The sequence below is a fragment of the Strongylocentrotus purpuratus genome, unplaced genomic scaffold (assembly GCF_000002235.5).
Source record: "Strongylocentrotus purpuratus isolate Spur 01 unplaced genomic scaffold, Spur_5.0 spur5_scaffold_11, whole genome shotgun sequence".
Lineage (NCBI taxonomy): Eukaryota > Metazoa > Echinodermata > Echinoidea > Camarodonta > Strongylocentrotidae > Strongylocentrotus > Strongylocentrotus purpuratus.
The window spans coordinates 15,929,437-15,947,129 of NW_022145596.1; the positions used below are offsets into that span (position 1 = coordinate 15,929,437).

At 36.6% G+C, this 17,693-nt stretch overlaps 2 protein-coding genes and 1 long non-coding RNA gene across 4 annotated transcripts; all 3 read left to right on the forward strand.

The window, feature by feature from the left end:
* The first annotated feature begins 1,383 nt into the window (after nt 1–1,383).
* On the forward strand, nt 1,384–6,872 carry LOC115918185. The gene is made up of 6 exons (XM_030981297.1): nt 1,384–1,550; nt 2,588–2,671; nt 3,060–3,176; nt 3,567–3,665; nt 4,840–4,938; nt 6,806–6,872. The coding sequence occupies exons 2-6, from the start codon at nt 2,589–2,591 to the stop codon at nt 6,870–6,872; spliced, it is 465 nt and encodes a 154-aa protein (XP_030837157.1). The 5' UTR covers nt 1,384–1,550; nt 2,588.
* A 101-nt stretch (nt 6,873–6,973) lies between these two features.
* LOC115918500 lies at nt 6,974–13,759 on the forward strand. Its single transcript, XR_004063384.1, has 5 exons — nt 6,974–7,503; nt 8,724–8,786; nt 9,486–9,590; nt 10,015–10,113; nt 13,729–13,759. It is a non-coding gene; the product is annotated as an uncharacterized LOC115918500 (long non-coding RNA).
* Nucleotides 10,557–16,904, forward strand: LOC115922255. Of its 2 annotated transcripts, XR_004063383.1 has the most exons (6): nt 10,559–10,676; nt 11,346–11,438; nt 12,772–13,258; nt 14,347–14,439; nt 14,894–15,634; nt 16,171–16,904. XR_004063383.1 is itself a non-coding variant. In XM_030980785.1 (4 exons), the coding sequence occupies exons 1-3, from the start codon at nt 10,558–10,560 to the stop codon at nt 12,905–12,907; spliced, it is 348 nt and encodes a 115-aa protein (XP_030836645.1). In that variant the 5' UTR covers nt 10,557; the 3' UTR covers nt 12,908–13,258; nt 13,723–13,759. The 2 variants fall into 2 exon arrangements, 1 of the variants encoding a protein (XP_030836645.1); XM_030980785.1 differs by lacking the exons at nt 14,347–14,439; nt 14,894–15,634; nt 16,171–16,904 and adding an exon at nt 13,723–13,759 and having other exon boundaries at nt 10,557–10,676.
* Nucleotides 16,905–17,693: the final 789 nt, after the last annotated feature.

The following is a 17,693-nucleotide window of genomic DNA, read 5'->3' on the forward strand; positions in this document are numbered from 1 at the left end:
TCATCTCTCTCTCTCTCTCTCTCCCCTTCTCTCTCTCTCTCTCTCTCTCTCTCCCCCTGCTCTCTCTCTCTCCCTCTCTCTTAATATGATAATAATTATGATGACAATAATGATAATAATAATATTTATAATAATGATAATGATAAAGATAATGATGATAATGACGAAAATAATAAAAGTCATAATAATAATGATAATAGTAATGATGATAATAATGACAATAATAATGATGATGATAATAATAATCAAAATAATAATCTGGATTTATATAGCGCTCAATATGAAATACCGTCTTTAAGATATTATTACATATTCTCTCCTTTTCCCAAACAACTTGGGGAGGGGGTAGCCTACGAACTCACTTGCCCCGACCCCATCCCCCATCATCCCCGGTGAGAATTAATTCAGAATTCAGAAAGATTTTCTTCAGCAAGGCGTCAGACATACGTAGAAATGTCGTAGTGGTTTAATCACTTTACTTGAAATGCAAAGATCATGGGTTCGATCCCCGACACGACACTAATGTCCTTTGGTAATGCATTAATCTACATTGGCAACTCCATACCTGGGAGTGAAATTGGTACCTGGTAGGATGACAAAAACCTTTGTGCCGCCTTTGTGTTAGTGATTGCCATATGCCATCTCGGTCACTATAATGGTAGGAATGCTCCCCTAGGAGTGGAGATGGTGCACATTGTACGTGTATGAATCCGATAACCACAATATCTGCAAAGCGCCTTAAACAGTAGGCCTATTTCGTATTTAACTCTGCATAAATCCAGATTTTTATTTTTATTATTACTGCGCTTTCATCGAAAATATTGCAGCGCCGGCTAAAAAAACCCAAGTACAGTTAAGTCATCTATATATTTGATTACTCTCCGTCCAAGATTGTTTTTGTCAGGTAAATTCATTCAATTTTTTCCTTCAAATTAACGGTGTATTTCATGACTTCAGGTCCTAGGAGCCAGCATTCGCTTCAAATATCAAGAATCCAAGTTAATGCTCAATCATAATTACCGTTACAATGAAATTCAGCTATTTTTTAAAAATGATTTATACTGATTGTTTTGTAACGTTCATCATGGAGTGAAAGCAGCTCAGACAATTCCAATACAATTTCGTGAACAAAGTGCTGACCAACATCTCGGGGGGGGGGGGGGTAGAAAGCACAAAGCACAAAATTCATTTTGCCCCTGTCATTATTTTTTTTTGCCAGCCCAAGGGGGAGTTAAACCCTCTAAACACCTCCCCCCCCCCCCCCCCCCAGATCCGCCCCTGACACAACCCAGTGCCATTGATTAGGAGAGTTGGCCAAACTGGCTCTGAGACAACCCAATACGGCACTGAGACAAAGAGATTCGATCATACACAGTATAGTATGCACTGAGAATCTTCTTGCGCCATCTACGACAAGACCGGTAAGAAGGGGATTTCCCGTTGATGTTGTTGTGTTGTTGTCATCGGCCATATTCATCGGGCGATCAACTTGTGAATTTCCATTCGCAGCTTACAATATAGTGTACGTCGTGTCAGCTTGTCAGGATCAGGTAAAGTTCAATATCTTGATGCTCTTTCTTCTTGACTTGAAATACACATGCATGCCTTGATCGGGCCGGGAGCGTATACAAACAGCACTCTACCTTTGTTCGGTTATTTCATTTTCAGTACATCATCAAAGCTAAGTATATAAAGCAGCGCAACGTGGTCAATGCTATAGATCTAATGCCCCTTCAGTTTTTCAGGTCATATGATAGCCCTTCAATCCCGCGTAAGGAAACGACAGTAACTTGCGATAAGCCAATATTCAAGACCGAAATCATTTGAAAAGTGTCTGATTTCTTTAATTTTGGAGCATTATATGAATCCTACAGGAAAGATATTAGTTCAATAATGTTCTAAGTTTCATTAATTCAAGTATTACTCATAAATTTAAAAAAAAGAAGAAAAAAATAGAACTTTTTCTTCGCCATGCTCCGCAGTCAATCATGTTTTCATTCTCACGTCGCGTATATGTCGATCGCGATATGTGTACCTACGTACACTACAATGACTGTGGGTGCATGCTGTACGTGTATTGAAGTGTAAATTTGTGCTTGTAATGTTTGTGAGTGAAGTGATTGTGAGCCTGTGAACACGTGCAATGTATGAATACAACATATACCCAGGACATATACATGAACGTGCATGCTAGACGAGGCTAGCATATAAGAATTTGTGTGTATTGTAAGGTTCTGGAATCATCAAAATGATAAGAAATTTGGCCAAATATTGGTAAAGTTACAAACACTGTACACAGAAAGATGTATATGGGACTACACGAACACGTGGTGTAAAAAATCCTACCCCCGAGTTTTACAATGTTACATGACATATTTAGAATATGAAGGCATTTGAAGAGCCATACTTTTCAGGGAACATGTCTTATCTGATATTCTTCCACACTTGCATAATAAGAATGATAACGCTCACAAGTTATTTTTCACCTCTTCCCAGAACTCAACCTTCTCTTTAAGCAATAAAATATTTTGATTAATGCCATGAAGCTAAGCATGGGCTTATATTTGCATATAATTTTTTATTCCAGCATGGGAAGCACAGATGGGCCTCATTCAAATTCAGACATGAGTGGCTTCCAGAGCCTTCATTCAAACGACAAAGCTCAAAGAAGGTAACCTACTTTGGCTTTAATTAAGGGTCTATTAAACTGATGTTGTGAAAAGAAAAGACTTCCATGGCCTGATAATATTGTATGTATTTTTAAACACCTATTCATAGAACTATTGTTTATATTTCAATTGTTATTGCTTATGATTTATGAAATTAATGTAAATATGAAATTAAACTAAACTGGAACAATAATAATACTTTTAACTCTGTCCCGCTATCATCAACTAATAGAACAAGCAGTGGACCACCACAGTAAACCTTTAGCATATGTTATGTAGACTGTGTATGTACCAGGAACTCAAAACAATAAAGCAGTCTTGGGTTTCATTCTGTTGCTAATAAAAGAGTTAATAACGAAACTAATGTCAGCAAGATATTTCCCCTTTCAGGAATCAGAATGAAGCGACAGAAGGAGAAGGATCTTCCAGCAGTGGAAGCACAGATGAATCTCATTCAAACATAAGTGGGTTTCACAGCCTGCATTTTAATGAGAAGCTGCAGAAAAGGTAGGATTTAAAAAAAATTATTATTGATTTTTGTCTGATTGAAGTAATGAAAGAAAATTTAATGTTTTGACAATCGTACTATTTATTTGTATGAACATCACTGCATCCTTTTAAGGGTGTTTGTAGGTACACTTGCATGTAATCCAAACTGAACTGAATTGTGATATACAGCCATAGTGAATGTAGGATTGGCGAATTGTATTTCTTTAGCAGTGAATTTACAGGAGAATGTAAAAAGTATTACCAGAGAAATTACTAATTTAGCAGGGTAAGTCAGGATTCTAAATGAGAGAGCTAAACATTGGGGAAGGGCTGCATGGTTGAATCTGGTATTTTATTTAAGATTTGAATTCATCTTAGTTCACCAAATTCATCCTTTTATGTCAAAAGGACTTTAGGAGACATCAAATCCTCCCAGTCTAGCCTCATGTCTCAGCCTGGAACACTAGCCAGCACTGAAGATGCTTCATATGCTAGTGACTCAAACGTGTAAGTAGAATTTTGTTCATCAACAAATCTGGATTTATATAGCACATTTGACAGTTTTTTTTTAAAGTGAATGATAAATACATGTTACATTTTAGCTAGGGAATTTGTCACCTAAAATAAAAGAAATAGAAAGTGGTTTCTTTTCTACCTTTTCTCGTAGCAAGACCTGATGAAACTGACACGAGAATTAGCGCTCGAGCCACTAATTGTTGTGACAAATTATCTCACAAGGTGAATGATAGGTAGTCTTTCAAATAATGCACAGTACCCGTATAAGACTATATGTCGCTTCTTTGCGGATGAAGTAAGGGAGAAGAAACTCATAATCTCAATAAAGTAATAATTAGGCCTAGAACTGAATAGAGAATTGAACGAAGAAGGAGGACATGAATTATGATGAAGCTGAATTAGCTTTGGTCAAATGGTGTACGTAGACTTTAGACTAGATCTCTAAAAGACATGTGCTCTGTAGGAACAGCTCAGAAGAAATGATGAATATGGGTGTAGCAAAAGCAAGTGTAATAATGCTATACCAGTACATTGGGTGGTTGCACATCCCAGCACAATGGATGTGGAATGTGATTGCCAGAATAACTGCAAATCTCAATACAATAGTTTTAGAATGTCCTTGCCAGAAAAAGAAATTATGTGTGGCACTCTAATAATGTAACAGGTGTCACTAAAGAAATGAGTGAAAATTGAATAAAAGGCCAGACTTCAAGCCACAGACTACAGTTAAGACAATAATATTTACATATGTAAAGTTCTTATAAGGTCAAGACACCACAATCCAGGGGCAGATCCAGCTGGCGGCAGGGGAGGGGGCCCAATTTGTGAGAAAATATTTAGTGGCGAAACAGCCGGCTGATAATTCGCTCAGTGGTAAGGGGGGGGGGGGGGAGTGAGCACTAATTTTTTTTTTTTTGTCCTAAAAAAAATTTGAAAAATCGCACCCCCCCCCCCTTGGATCCGCCACTGCCACAACCTAAACTTATAAATTCAGATATATTATAAAAGTACTTCTAATGGGCACATATCACTAAATATTATGCCTTTTCCATTCCATTAAATGTCGCTAAGCTACTTAATTCAGGATGGCTGTAACTTTATTTTATTTAAGAATTAAGATTTGGATTGATCTTGGTTGACCAAATTCATCCTTTTATTTCAAAAGGACTCCCGGAGACAACAAATCCTCCCAGTGTAGCATCATGTCTCGACCTGGAACACTAGCTAGCACCGACGATGCTTCATATGTGAAGGACCCAAGAGTGTAAGTAGAACTTTGTTGATTAATTAATCTTGATTTATATACCTCACTTTAGAATTCCAGCCATCTGATTGGTCGAAATTGGAGTCGTGATTTTAGCCATTCCCATAAAATGCTAGAAAACCGGTCAATAGTCTTTGGAAAAAAGCCCTACTGCGAGGCCGATAGGCTCGCAGAAGAACTATCATAAATTATCCCCCCTCCCCCCCAAACAATGAAATTTAGAGCTGGCATGGCTACGGGTCCAAGACACTGCTCTTGATTGTTGTTATTCAGGGCTAGTTGTCTAACACTGCCCGTGCCTGGGCCCAAAGAATTTATGTTCAGAGTTATAACTTATATCAAGATTGTTTTCTAAATTGTAATTGTGAAAAATTGAGAGCGAGGGTATTCCAACCTAGCGTAGTTTTGTCACATGAATCTGTCACGATGCTTCATATGTGAAGGACCCAAGAGTGTAAGTAGAACTTTGTTGATTAATTAATCTTGATTTATATACCTCACTTTAGAATTCCAGCCATCTGATTGGTCGAAATTGGAGTCGTGATTTTAGCCATTCCCGTAAAATGCTAGAAAACCGGTCAATAGTCTTTTGAAAAAAGCCCTAGGGCTCTTTTCAAAAGACTATTGACTGGTTTTGTCATTTTACGTATATGCGTGCAATCTCAATGGGAAGGATTTTAGCACACAAACTCGAGTGGTGCGCGATCAGACATCCTATTAAGACTAGGTCTCGATATCGTAAACAAACTTGATTACCATGATTGGTAAGTCGCACATGTATTCTATGACCCTTTTCGGTATATAAAAGTTATAATGACTGCTTTAATATTCGAGGCATAGTATAGTATTAATGACTGCTTTGAGAGAAATAGTTGTTTTATTACGCTCAAGGGAAGGTTAGAATTGTGCTATTCCCCGAGGCTTGCCGAGGGGAATAGCCCAATTGTAACCTTCCCGAGAGCGTATGAAAACAACTATTTCTCGAATATTAAAGCAGTCATTAATACTTTTATATGCCGAAAAAAAATAGACTAAAAAATAAAAAATAAAAAATAATTTTTTTTTTTGTCGAAGGTGAGAGTCGAACTCTCGCGTACAATGAGTGATGAATCTTACATCAACGCCTTACACCACTCGGCCATCGCGCGCTGTTCACGAGCTAGGCAGTTTTGTACAATATATACATTAAAGTGGATTGAAACCGGCTTCGGCGTGATGAATGCTTCGCAAAAGCACCCTTCTTTTACTTTTGCAATGCATATTGGCACGAACTTAGATCAAGATCTATCGGCAGATGTTGTTTTTTTGTTTTTGGAAGTTTATTTTCGTCTTCATGTCAACAATGCAAGATAAAATTGTCGGTAAGATCGATCGAGATTCAATTGTATTGAAATTACCGACCAATCCTTCGCACACATACGGTATCCTCGATCGCTCAAACCATTTTTTAACATGTAAACCTATGGGGTAACCATGGAGGCTGACCTATTTTTTTAATAACCATGGTTATTAAAAATAGTAAATGTTTTATGCATGGTTACCGGGAATTTTACAGGAACAGTTGAAGTTTATGAATGCAATTCGACCAATCAGATGGCTGGATTTCTTAAGTGAGGTATATAATTGTTTTTATAGGCTCTTGGGGAGGTTACATGATTGTGCTATTATACAAGTATGTAATGCTACAGAGTTCAATTCAACAAAATATATAAGCCGAGGTGAATATAACAACAATTCATGGTATATTTTTTATATAAAGTGCCTATTCCTTATGTTTGCTCTACACACGTTACTAAAAGACAAGTGCAATGGTACGGTGTGCAATATTTTGTACTAATGTCAGTCTTTTAAAATAATTTCTCATCAGGACTGTTACTCTGGACCCGCCAGTATGTGAAGCCGACACTTCCAATAATGCAGGGTCTCAAGGGTAAGTTTATGGCAATGTATTTCTTGAGCTTGATTTTACATGCTGCCAGCAGTGTAGCTACTGGGGGGGGGGGGGGGGGGGGGGGCACAGGTCACAAGCCCCCTCTTCTACCCCAATCGAGTAGTGAAAACATTTTAAAAGGGGAGAAAGACCAAAATGAGAAAAGAGAGTGACGGAAATGGAGAGGTGGAAAGGGACAAGAAAAGAAAAGACTTTCATGGCCTGATATTATTGCATGTATTGTTTACACCTATTGAAAGTACAATTCTTTTCATACTTATTGATTTGTATATGATGTATGTGAATATGAAATATGAAATTTAACTAAACCGAAAAGAAAAAAACTTTTAACTCTGTCCCCGCTATCGTCGACTTAATCAGTGGACCACCACAGTAAACATTTGGCACATGTTATGTAGACTGTGTATATACCAGTAACTCAAAACAATGAAGCAGTCTTGGGTTTCATTCTGGTGTGAATATTGAAACAAATGTCAGCAAGATTTTTCCTTCTTCAGGAATCAGAATGGAGCGACAGAAGGAGAAGGAGCTTCCAGCAGTGGAAGCACGGATGGATCTCATTCAGACATAAGTGGGTTTCACAGCCTTCATTCAAACAACAGAGCTCAAAGAAGGTAACCTTTCGGCTTCGTACACACTTTCCAATCTCAATTACTTTGATCCAATTTTCATAAGAATGTAAACAAATATTAGTCGTCCCAATTAACAGTCTAACTGATGAAGTGAATGCTAAACATTGTTTTTGGCATTGTAAATTTTCAACTCACTTCTAGTTAAGACCTCAAGATTGACATCAAATTGTTGACCAATCACATGACAAGTCTTATGTCACTATGACCTTCCAGTCTCCTTCAAGAAGACTAGCCTTAATATTTTTCCAAAATCGGATTTGACTATTCATAATTGTGGCATCTAAATGATATTGATAATCTGGATTTGTATAGCGCTTAATACAAAATACTGTCTCTAAGTGCTTTACAAATATTATTACCCTGGTCATTGTATTCATTCTTGCACAAGTTGCACCATCTCCACTCCCTGGGGAGTATTCCTAATGGTCATCTAGAGGCCATATTGAAATTACTAACACAAAGGCTTTTGTCATCTTACCAGGTTTACATTTCTCTTCTTGGGTATGAAGTGGCAAATGTAGATTAATGCTTGTATAAAATACAAGTATCAAATATAGTCTCTGGGACTGTAATCTACTTCTTTCTGTCACCAGGCATAAGGTAATTTTAGTCCAATGGCAGAGTCTGAAATATCAGACCAAAGACTACACCTCACAGGTCTTGTACCCTAGCTGCTCTTGCCTTAGTTGTCACAACAGTTAAAGATAAAGGCCAGTTCTAGTCATGCAATTGCATTGTGTAAGAAACGTTGTGGAATCGAATAAGAAAAGGTGGATCATCTAGCATATAAGTATTGGTGTGTACTGCAAGGTTCTGGAGTCATCAAAATGATAAGAAATTTGGCCCAGTCTTTGTAAAGTCACAAGCACTGTACACAGAAAGATGTATATGGGACTACGCAAACGTACGCGACACGTGCGTTTATCTCTCACATACCAATAGATAAACTAATTTACCAAATATATCAATTAGTAGGCAGTTTCCCTGCAAATTTGTATCATCATGTAGTAGTCAAAACATATTCTTTTACATGATTGGTAATTAGAGCTTCCATTTCATTTTTTGAAATTGGGGCGTTTCCAATACTGGTCTTTACCTTTAAGCTCAGCTCAAGACTTCATGGCATTTTTTTGTCAAAAAAATGTCTGTATCAGCAGACTACGTATTGACTGTGTTTCAAAATTTTGTTTCCTTTCCTTCAGGTCATCTCCTGATGGTTCACCAAGAAGAGACTTGTTGAAACCTGACTCACTATCCATTAAGGAGTAAGTATGCCAACTTGTGAAAGATGTACTCTTGGCAGTTTCTGTCTATTTCATCATTGTTTATGCAGCAAATATTATTTTGAATATTTAGAAATTCATTGTAAGTTTCCTACTGTGAAACTTATAAATTCATTTACAGAACTAAAAATTACCTTGTTATGCCGCTCAATGGCTCTGCATCATTAATCATGGCTAGAAAGACAAAGGGCCCTAAGCGACTTCCCTGTGGCACTCCAGTCTGTAACATCGACAAATCAGATAGAACCAATCTGTAACAGCTAGGTACATGTTGCCGGATTGCAAGAAACTCATGATTCATGGCACAATGCAGGGGTGATCTCCTAAGCTGATAAGTTTTGTTATGGCAAAGGCCTTTGAAAAGTCTGTCGCAACTATTGTTGATGAGGATTTTGGTTGGACTGAATAAACAAACACATTGTGTAGAATGTTAATAATACAGTATGACGTACGTTGACATATTTTTGGGGTTTCCAAACTGTATCTGATCTTAATTGGGTTCTATGTCGTTAATTACCATTTTGCGACGAAACCGTCTGTTATTTTGGCAAAATAATCTCCAAGTGATACAGGACGGAGTTTAACAGATGGGGGGTTCGAATTGGAGATGGACACTATACCATGCAATATGATTTTGAATTCTCTTTACAGCAAGTAATATGCAAGTTTCTCTTTCTTCAGTGTTATGGCTTTTGCTTTGACTGGACGGACTTTAAGCACCGAAAGTTCTAATTCAGACATGAGTGGGTGTCACAGCTTACATTCCAATGATGAAGTTGAGGGAAGGTAAGTGTATATTATGTTTTTGATAATAATAACTGTTTTCTGTGGTGCGATAGGATCGCCGTCGACTCTCATGACTTTCATGCTCATGGATTCAAGTCGCACACTGATGCAAAATCTCGTTATAATGTACAATTTCAACATCCATCTTTTCAAATATGGATTGCAGTCTACGCTTTTTTAGTGAAGTTGTACTTTCTTGGCCAAGAATTAACTTTAATTTTGACTTTCCACATTACGTTTGACAGTTTAATTTATGTTGAATACAGAAAAAAATAGAATTATTATGAGGTAGCTCAGAGAAATGAATTTTTGTGCCACTACACTTTTGCTAAGCTACCTAATTCAGGATGACTGTTGCTTTATTTTTTATTAAGATTTGATTTGATCTTCTTGGTTGACCAAATTCGTCCTTGTCTTTAAAAAGGACTTCAGGAGACACCAAATCCTCCCAGTCTAACATCATGTCTCAGCCTGGAACACTAGCTAGCACCGAGAATGCTTCATATGCTAAAGACTCAAAAGTGTAAGTAGAATTTTGTTGATTAACAATTCTAGATTTATATAGCACTTAAAACAAAATACCATTTTAAGCATTTTACATATATTACTATTACCCCGGTGATTGGATTCGTTCACACACACTGTGCACCATGTCCACTCCATGGGGAGTATTTCTATCATGCGATGACCTTGAGGGCAGCACAAAGGCTTTTGTCATCATACAAGTTCTCATTTCTCTCCTGGGTATGGAGTGGCAAATGTAGATTAATACTTTACTAGGATATTAATACCATACTGTGATCAAGCCCATAACCTATTCATTTCCTGACAATTTACTTGATTGTATAAGTCTTCCTAATAAGCTTTTCTGCGCACGATATTCTCAGAGATGTATCAGCAGATATTTTTTTTATAAGATTCATACCTTAGTTTGTATTTTCCGATTTTAATTCAAAGGACTCCACCCATGGCTGCTTTGAGATCTGAGAAGGTTAGGTACCCCTCTTTTCCTGATGATTTCTCCCACCCTGCTACACTTGCCAGCACTGAGAGTGCTCCTTGTGATGATGCTTCACAAAAATACCGGTAAGTGGAACTTGCATACCATCAGGAAATGCGTTTGTTTAATTTTGACAAAGAATTTCTGTTAGTTAATTGTCAATCCCAGATTCATCATTCTTTTTAACTGTTTACCTTTAGTAAAGCAGATGTTTGGAGTCATAATATCGTGTTATGCAAGCGGTTTTTATTCTCTCTTCCCCTCAGGCTCTCTGCTATCTCCTCTTCCATAGCGTAGGTCTTTACTTTTGTCAGAATGTATTCAACTGTTTGTTAATCTAATTGATGTTTTTGTTTTGTGCACATTTATGTATTCTTATCTCCTGCCAGTGTAGGCCAACTTTCTGTGTGTTTTAACCTGGACAATAAAATTTGAACCTTTAATCTTTAATTATTCTCTGTGAAAGAGACCAGTATTGTGAAATTGTCATACATGAAGGAAACAGAACAAATGTGATGCTTTTATGAATGGCCTTGTTTATACCAGAGAATCAGAAATTACAGAATGGGCTTTGCAACACACACACACCCACACACACGAACATTTTTAAATTCTCTGATCGCTTGTCAACAAGAAATACTTCTACGTGAGGATTATATCAGTCCTTGATTCAATTTCATTTTAATTTTATCTATCTTTTTTGTGAGAATGAATACAATAAGCCTGAGCTAGTTGACCCATTATCTTTCTTTCAGGCCTCAATTCCTACGATCTCTATCTGAGGTTGGAAGCAGTTCTGAGATCAGTAACTGGCATAGCCTTCGTTCTACAGACAGAACTCTGAGACGGTATGTATCTAATTAAGCCATTCCTTCCAAGATGTCCAACATACATGGCCATAGTCATTCAGCATTTTTTGTTGTAGTATTTGTAGTCAAGTACATGTGGTTAATTTGAGAGGCAGTGAACCATTGGTCGACCCACCACATTCGTCAGTCATTTAGATTAAGAGGACAAAAAATGAAGGCAAACAAAGATGATACATTATTATAGGAGGGTGATGGAGGGTTGGTGATGGAATGGAGAAACCTCCCCTCTCCTCGATCTCCCGTCAATTGAATAATTTACTTGATTGCAAGTCTTTGTTATTACTTTTTCTGCACACAATATTCTCAGATAAGTATCAGCAGATATTTTGTTTATTAGATTCAAACATTAGAGTTATTTTGGCTTGATCTCAAGCTGGTGATTTATTAAAGAGAAATTCAAAGAAAATCACAATTATGTCAACTAATGTATCACTAGAAACTGGTAAGCTAACAGATGGACATCGTACAAGGTTTAGGTCAACTACATATCGGATGATTTATATAAATACAAATACAACCACCTCCATAGCAGCTGGGATATACAAGAGATTCGCCGGAAAAATAACAATGTTTTAATGACGTCATTATATGGACCAATACTGCCCAAGCAGACGACATCCCATAAAGAATGAACATAATTGCAAAGCTAATATTTGTCAAATTATAATGAGTTTAGTGTATATAAATGTAATGGCATGTCAAACCATTCAAAAGGGGATATGACCCGATTCTGATAACTAAAATCTTTTGCTTGTTAATACACAGGATAGAGGTTAATTAACAATCAAAGAAACCAGACTTTCAAATTGAAAAACCCCCGGAATGATATTAAGGACGGCATTTATTCCCTCTTGAAACGCCGAACATACCAGGGTGTGTGCAGCTGAATATACAATGGCGTCTATTATTTTGTTAACAAGCGACAAATTACTTTATTTTTGTATCACTGCATTTGTCATCAAAATAAAACCATGCGCGGGGTTTAGAGTGAAGCAATAGATTATACATTTAGCCTGACGATAGTGAAGTAAGAGAAAGAACTCAAGAGAAGATGAAAACACAGGCACTGAAAATGTGTGAGATGTCATGGGACATCGTCTGCTTGTGCAAATCATGTCCATACTGTGATCTCACACATCTCAGCAGCGTTCGGAGAGCTCTGCAGGTGCTATGCCGGGGCTGTATTTAAGCATTTTGTAATTTATACTAATCATTACTTCAAATGTTTCCAAGCATTGAAGTTTGATAACCTTGTCAAATCAATGAATATCTACTTTAAGCCTTACCCTGTTTTTTGTTCTTCTGATTAAAGTCGAAGGACTCCACCCATAGCTGCATTGAGATCTGAGAAGGTTACACCCTCTTTTTCTGATGATTTCTCCCACCCTGCTACACTTGCCAGCACTGAGAGTGCTCCTTGTGATGATGCTTCACAAAAAAAACGGTAAGTGGAACTTGCATACCATCATGATATGCGTTTGTTTCTTTTTTGACAAAGAAATTCTGTTAGTTTATTGTCTATCCCAGATTCATCATTCTCTGCCGTTAAAAGAGACCAGTATTGTGAAATTGTCAGATATGAAGGAAACAGAACACATGTGGTATGCTTTTATGAATGGCCTTGTTTATACCAGAGAATTAGGAATTACAAAATGGGCTCATTTTCAATAAGCCCGAGCTAGTTGACCCATTATTTTTTCTTTCAGGCCTCAATTCCTACGATCTCTATCTGAGGTTGGAAGCAGTTCTGAGATCAGTAACTGGCATAGCCTTCATTCTACAGACAGAACTCCGAGACGGTATGTATCTAATTTAGCCATCACTTAATACCAAGATGTTTAATGTACATGGGCAGGGAGGGAGGTCCATAGTTACAGCATTTTGTGTTGTAGTATTTGTAGTCAAGTACATGTGGTTAATTTGAGAGGCAGTGAACCATTGGTCGACCCACCACATTCGTCAGTCATTTAGATTAAGAGGACAAAAAATTAAGGCAAACAATTAAAGATGATACATTATTTTGGGACAGTGATGGAGGGTTGGTGATGGAATGGAGAAACCTCCCTTCTCCTCGATCTCCCGTCAATTCAATAATTTACTTGATTGCAAGTCTTTGTTATTAGCTTTTCTGCACACAATATTCTCAGATAAGTATCAGCAGATATTTTGTTTATTAGATTCAAACATTAGAGTTATTTTGGCTTGATCTCAAGCTGGTGATTTATTAAGCCTTACACCGTCTTTTTTCTTCTAATTTACAAAGTCGAAGGACTCCACCCATGGCTGCATTGAGATCTGAGTTATGACCAGTATTGTGAAATTTTTATACAGTGCGTCCCGGAAAAAATGAAACCGATAATTATCAATGTTTTATCATAACTTGATCACATTTATAATTGATAAATGACACATATTTGGAAAGCTTAGATCCTCCTCTTTCATTTGATGCATATTTCATGCATGAGTGATTAAAATCAATTTGAAGAGAGGGAACCGAAAAGTCGTTTGGCAGGCGATATCTGAATTTCAAAGAGAAAATCACATTTCTAGAAAGTTGGCTTTCTAAATATGTGTCATTTATCAATTATAATTGTGATCAAGTTATGATAAAACATCGATAATTCTCGGTTTCGTTTTATCTGGGACGCACTGTATATGAAGGAAACAGAACACATGTAATATGCTTTTACAAATGGCCTTGTTTATACCAAAGAATTAGGAATTACATAATGGGCTTTGTAACACACACACACACCCACACACACAAAAATTTTTTAAATGCTCTGATCGCTTGTCAACAAGAAATACTTCTAAATGAGGATTGTATATCAGTCCTTGATTCAATTTCAATAAGCCTGAGCTAGTTGACCCATTATCTTTCTTTCAGGCCTCAACTCCTACGATCTCTATCTGAGGTTGGAGGCAGTTCTAAGATCAGTAACTGGCATAGCCTTCGTTCTACAGACAGAACTCCGAGACGGTATGTATCTAATTTAGCCATCACTTCCAAGATGTTTAACGTACATGGGCAGGGAGGGAGGTCCATAGATACAGCATTTTTATTTGTAGTATTTGTAGTCAAGTACATGTGGTTAATTTAAGAGGCAGTGAACCATTGATCGACCCACCACATTCGTAAGTCATTTAGATTAAGAGGACAAAAAATTAAGGCAAAAAATTAAAGATGATACATTATTTTTCGCTTAAACAGACATATTAAGAAACAAAAAGATATATGTTTTCCTAATTGTCAATTTTATGAGCTGTCCATGGTGAAGTAGGTGTGAGAAAAATGAAGTCATATTTACGCATTCATTTAAACAAAGACAATCCCTTCGGTTATGACAATTTGTGTAGTATACAAATACACTATACATGGTGTATAAATGCCTCAGAAAGTTTCTTTCTTTATATCTTGCATACATGTGGTATAGGCGACGTCTACACTCAACATAGGAGAAGGCTTCGGAAAACATCACCGACAGATGTAGCCGAAGAAAGAGGATCTACTCTGCATAATGCAAGTAGAATGAGATACTGTACAGCCGGAATCTTTCGCAACATGAAAGGACACATATTTCTATAGGAAAAAAATTAATTTGATTGAAATGTAATGATTCAGTGTTAATAATGATAATTTGGGTAATAATAATTTGTGTACCCATGGTATTAGCTTCACCAGCGTTAATGCCGTTCATCGTCTCGAGGCCCTGCAATTATTAATACCCCATCAGTTGCCAGGTACCCATTCCCACCTGGGTGGAGAGTGGCAGATATGGGTTAATGTCTTGCCAAAGGATGCTAGTACCATGCTTGGATTTGAACCCTCCACCCTTGGAATGAGAGTCAAGTTAATCCACCTCTATACTACGACACCTCCACATTTGTATGGCGATAGTGATTCAACCAATTTGTGGAACAGAACTTATGCGATTCTGAAATTTACAAACCTTTCCTTATTGTTTTTTGTTGTTGTGTGTTTTAGGTAACTCAAGAATGAAAGGTGGACTTGTTGAAAAGAATGAGGCTCTTTGTTGAATTCTTTTAGATGTAAGCTTTAATATATCACATTCTCGAGAAACATAAATCAATTTTTTTACCTATGTACCAACAAAAAGTTGTAAGGGTATTAATAATTTAGTTGTTAACCATACACAAAAGTTTCTGGTTTAAAGGTACTATGTCCCTTTTGCAGCCAATCTCAAATGCTGTAGAACTTTGCAGGAATTATGAATATGTCATGTTTGTCCTATCTGTGAAATTTAAACGTTAGCAGTGTCCTCATATTCAATTAATGCAAGGAAAACCGTTTACTTGCTAGACATCGCTGTCAGACACTATTGAGTGACTGACTGGCTTTTTTCTTCTTTGGTAATAACATACATGAAAAGAGTTGTAAAGGGTACATGAGCATTTATCTACATCAATAACCCACTTCTTGTGATGGCCAAGATTAAACTGATTGAATCTTTGCGCAGCATAAAACGTATGACCATTCTGTACAATTGTCTGAAAATCAAGACTATTACTTTTGGGCTCTATAGCCCTAAAGTCGATTTGACAACTAATAGTTGTTATTTTCCCACTTGAAGACATTTTCAAGCCCCACCTTTTTTAGGGAAGTTCTAAATTAGTATTATATTTCAAATGCAGTTGGAATTTAACTTTTTCATTTTTTTGGCCTGCAAATGGGACATAGTCCCTTTAAGAGCAGTTAGTCGCTGTTTAGTGCAGGGTCAAGAGTGCCAAATTTAAATAAATGTCTTGCCATGGGAGAAAGTTATTAGTCTCTGTCGGAGATAAGATAGAGCAATGGAGTATGTTGTATTTCAATGACATTTTAGGGACCAATCCAATTGGTTCCAATTTTAGAACTATATGTATATAATTTGTTTTTTCATTGATTGATAGTCTTCATTCTGGTTTCAAATCATGTATATAAAAGTTTACCATTACTTTAAAAGAAATAGAAGATATATAGGATATTCATTTTAAATGGGTTTCTGTTTCTGTTTTCTGTTGCTAAAGCTGTAAATACTTGAATATAAATATGTATATTTGATTGGGTTTGGACAAAACGTAATTTAAATGCCATACTATATGGACATAAAATACCAAAGAGATTCCGGTTAGATAATACATGTACTTCAACACTGCCTCAAATGCCTTTCAAAGTAGAGAATATTATGTAAAGTGGGTCTCTGTTTTCTGTTGCTGGGACTGTAAATACATGTACTTGTATGCCCTTTTGTTCAAGTATGGTTTTAAGAATATACATTTTATGCCTAACAATGCTAGTGATTTGTTGTTACTGAGTGCAAAATGTATTTTATGGTTAGGAAGATAGATAGTGATATGTAACTACATTTGTAGATAAGGTAAGTATTATTTGTACATTGGCAGTAGTGAGCACATTTTTTTTTTTTTTTGCCCTTAAAAATTTAAAAATTTGCACCCCCCCCCCTTGGGCACCACGGGGGGGCCTATCCCCCCAAAAAGGTAAAAACTCACGTGTTTTTACACATTTTTTTCCTGGGGGGGGGGGGGCCAGGCCCCCCGCCCCCCTGGATCCGCCACTGCTTGAGTCACAGATTGTGTGTAATGATTATTCATGAATGATTGAATTGGGCTCTATTATTATGAGTTCCTTTTTATATGGTACTATGTTTTATAATCTATTTTTATTTTTTATTATTATCTACATAATTTGGTAAAAACGTAATCAATGTCTTTATACATAAATGCTAAGCTATTATGTTATTTTCTTTGTTTTGCATATCATATATATCCAAGTAGTGATCGAGTTTTAGACGTGGTTAAGTACTGCTTATGATGGAGCCTAAAACTGCTTGCTGTTTTAAATTATGTACAATGTAGTCAGAATTGTTGTTGGTAAACAAGTCATAATATACCATTTTGTGATGGTCATGCATTGCTCTATATTTATATTAGATGTTTTTATTTTGACTTAGTGTTTAAAAGGGTTACTTGGCTGAAAGATAATAATTTTTTTAATCAGTTTTATTATTTTAATGCACAAACTTTCATCACACGAGTAAACCACCGATCAAGAGCAATGCTGAACAGAAAGGATTTATAACCAGTAATATTAGAATCAACACAATTTTGTTGTTGTTTCAAATGCAATAATTTCAATAGTAATGATCTTCTTCCTCTCGCTTCAGAATGAAATTGAAGGTTTTTATATTTGTAAGATCTCCCACCAATCATGCT

Coding starts and splice junctions, on each gene's coding strand:
- LOC115918185 (XM_030981297.1), top strand. CDS start 2,589: ATGGGAAGCACAGATGGGCCTCATTCAAATTCAGACATGAGTGGCTTC. Junction 3,666..4,839: donor TATGCTAGTGACTCAAACGT/GTAAGTAGAATT, acceptor TTATTTCAAAAG/GACTCCCGGAGACAACAAAT. Junction 4,939..6,805: donor TATGTGAAGGACCCAAGAGT/GTAAGTAGAACT, acceptor ATTTCTCATCAG/GACTGTTACTCTGGACCCGC.
- LOC115922255 (XM_030980785.1), top strand. CDS start 10,558: ATGGCTGCTTTGAGATCTGAGAAGGTTAGGTACCCCTCTTTTCCTGAT. Junction 10,677..11,345: donor GATGCTTCACAAAAATACCG/GTAAGTGGAACT, acceptor TCTTTCTTTCAG/GCCTCAATTCCTACGATCTC. Junction 11,439..12,771: donor ACAGACAGAACTCTGAGACG/GTATGTATCTAA, acceptor TTCTGATTAAAG/TCGAAGGACTCCACCCATAG.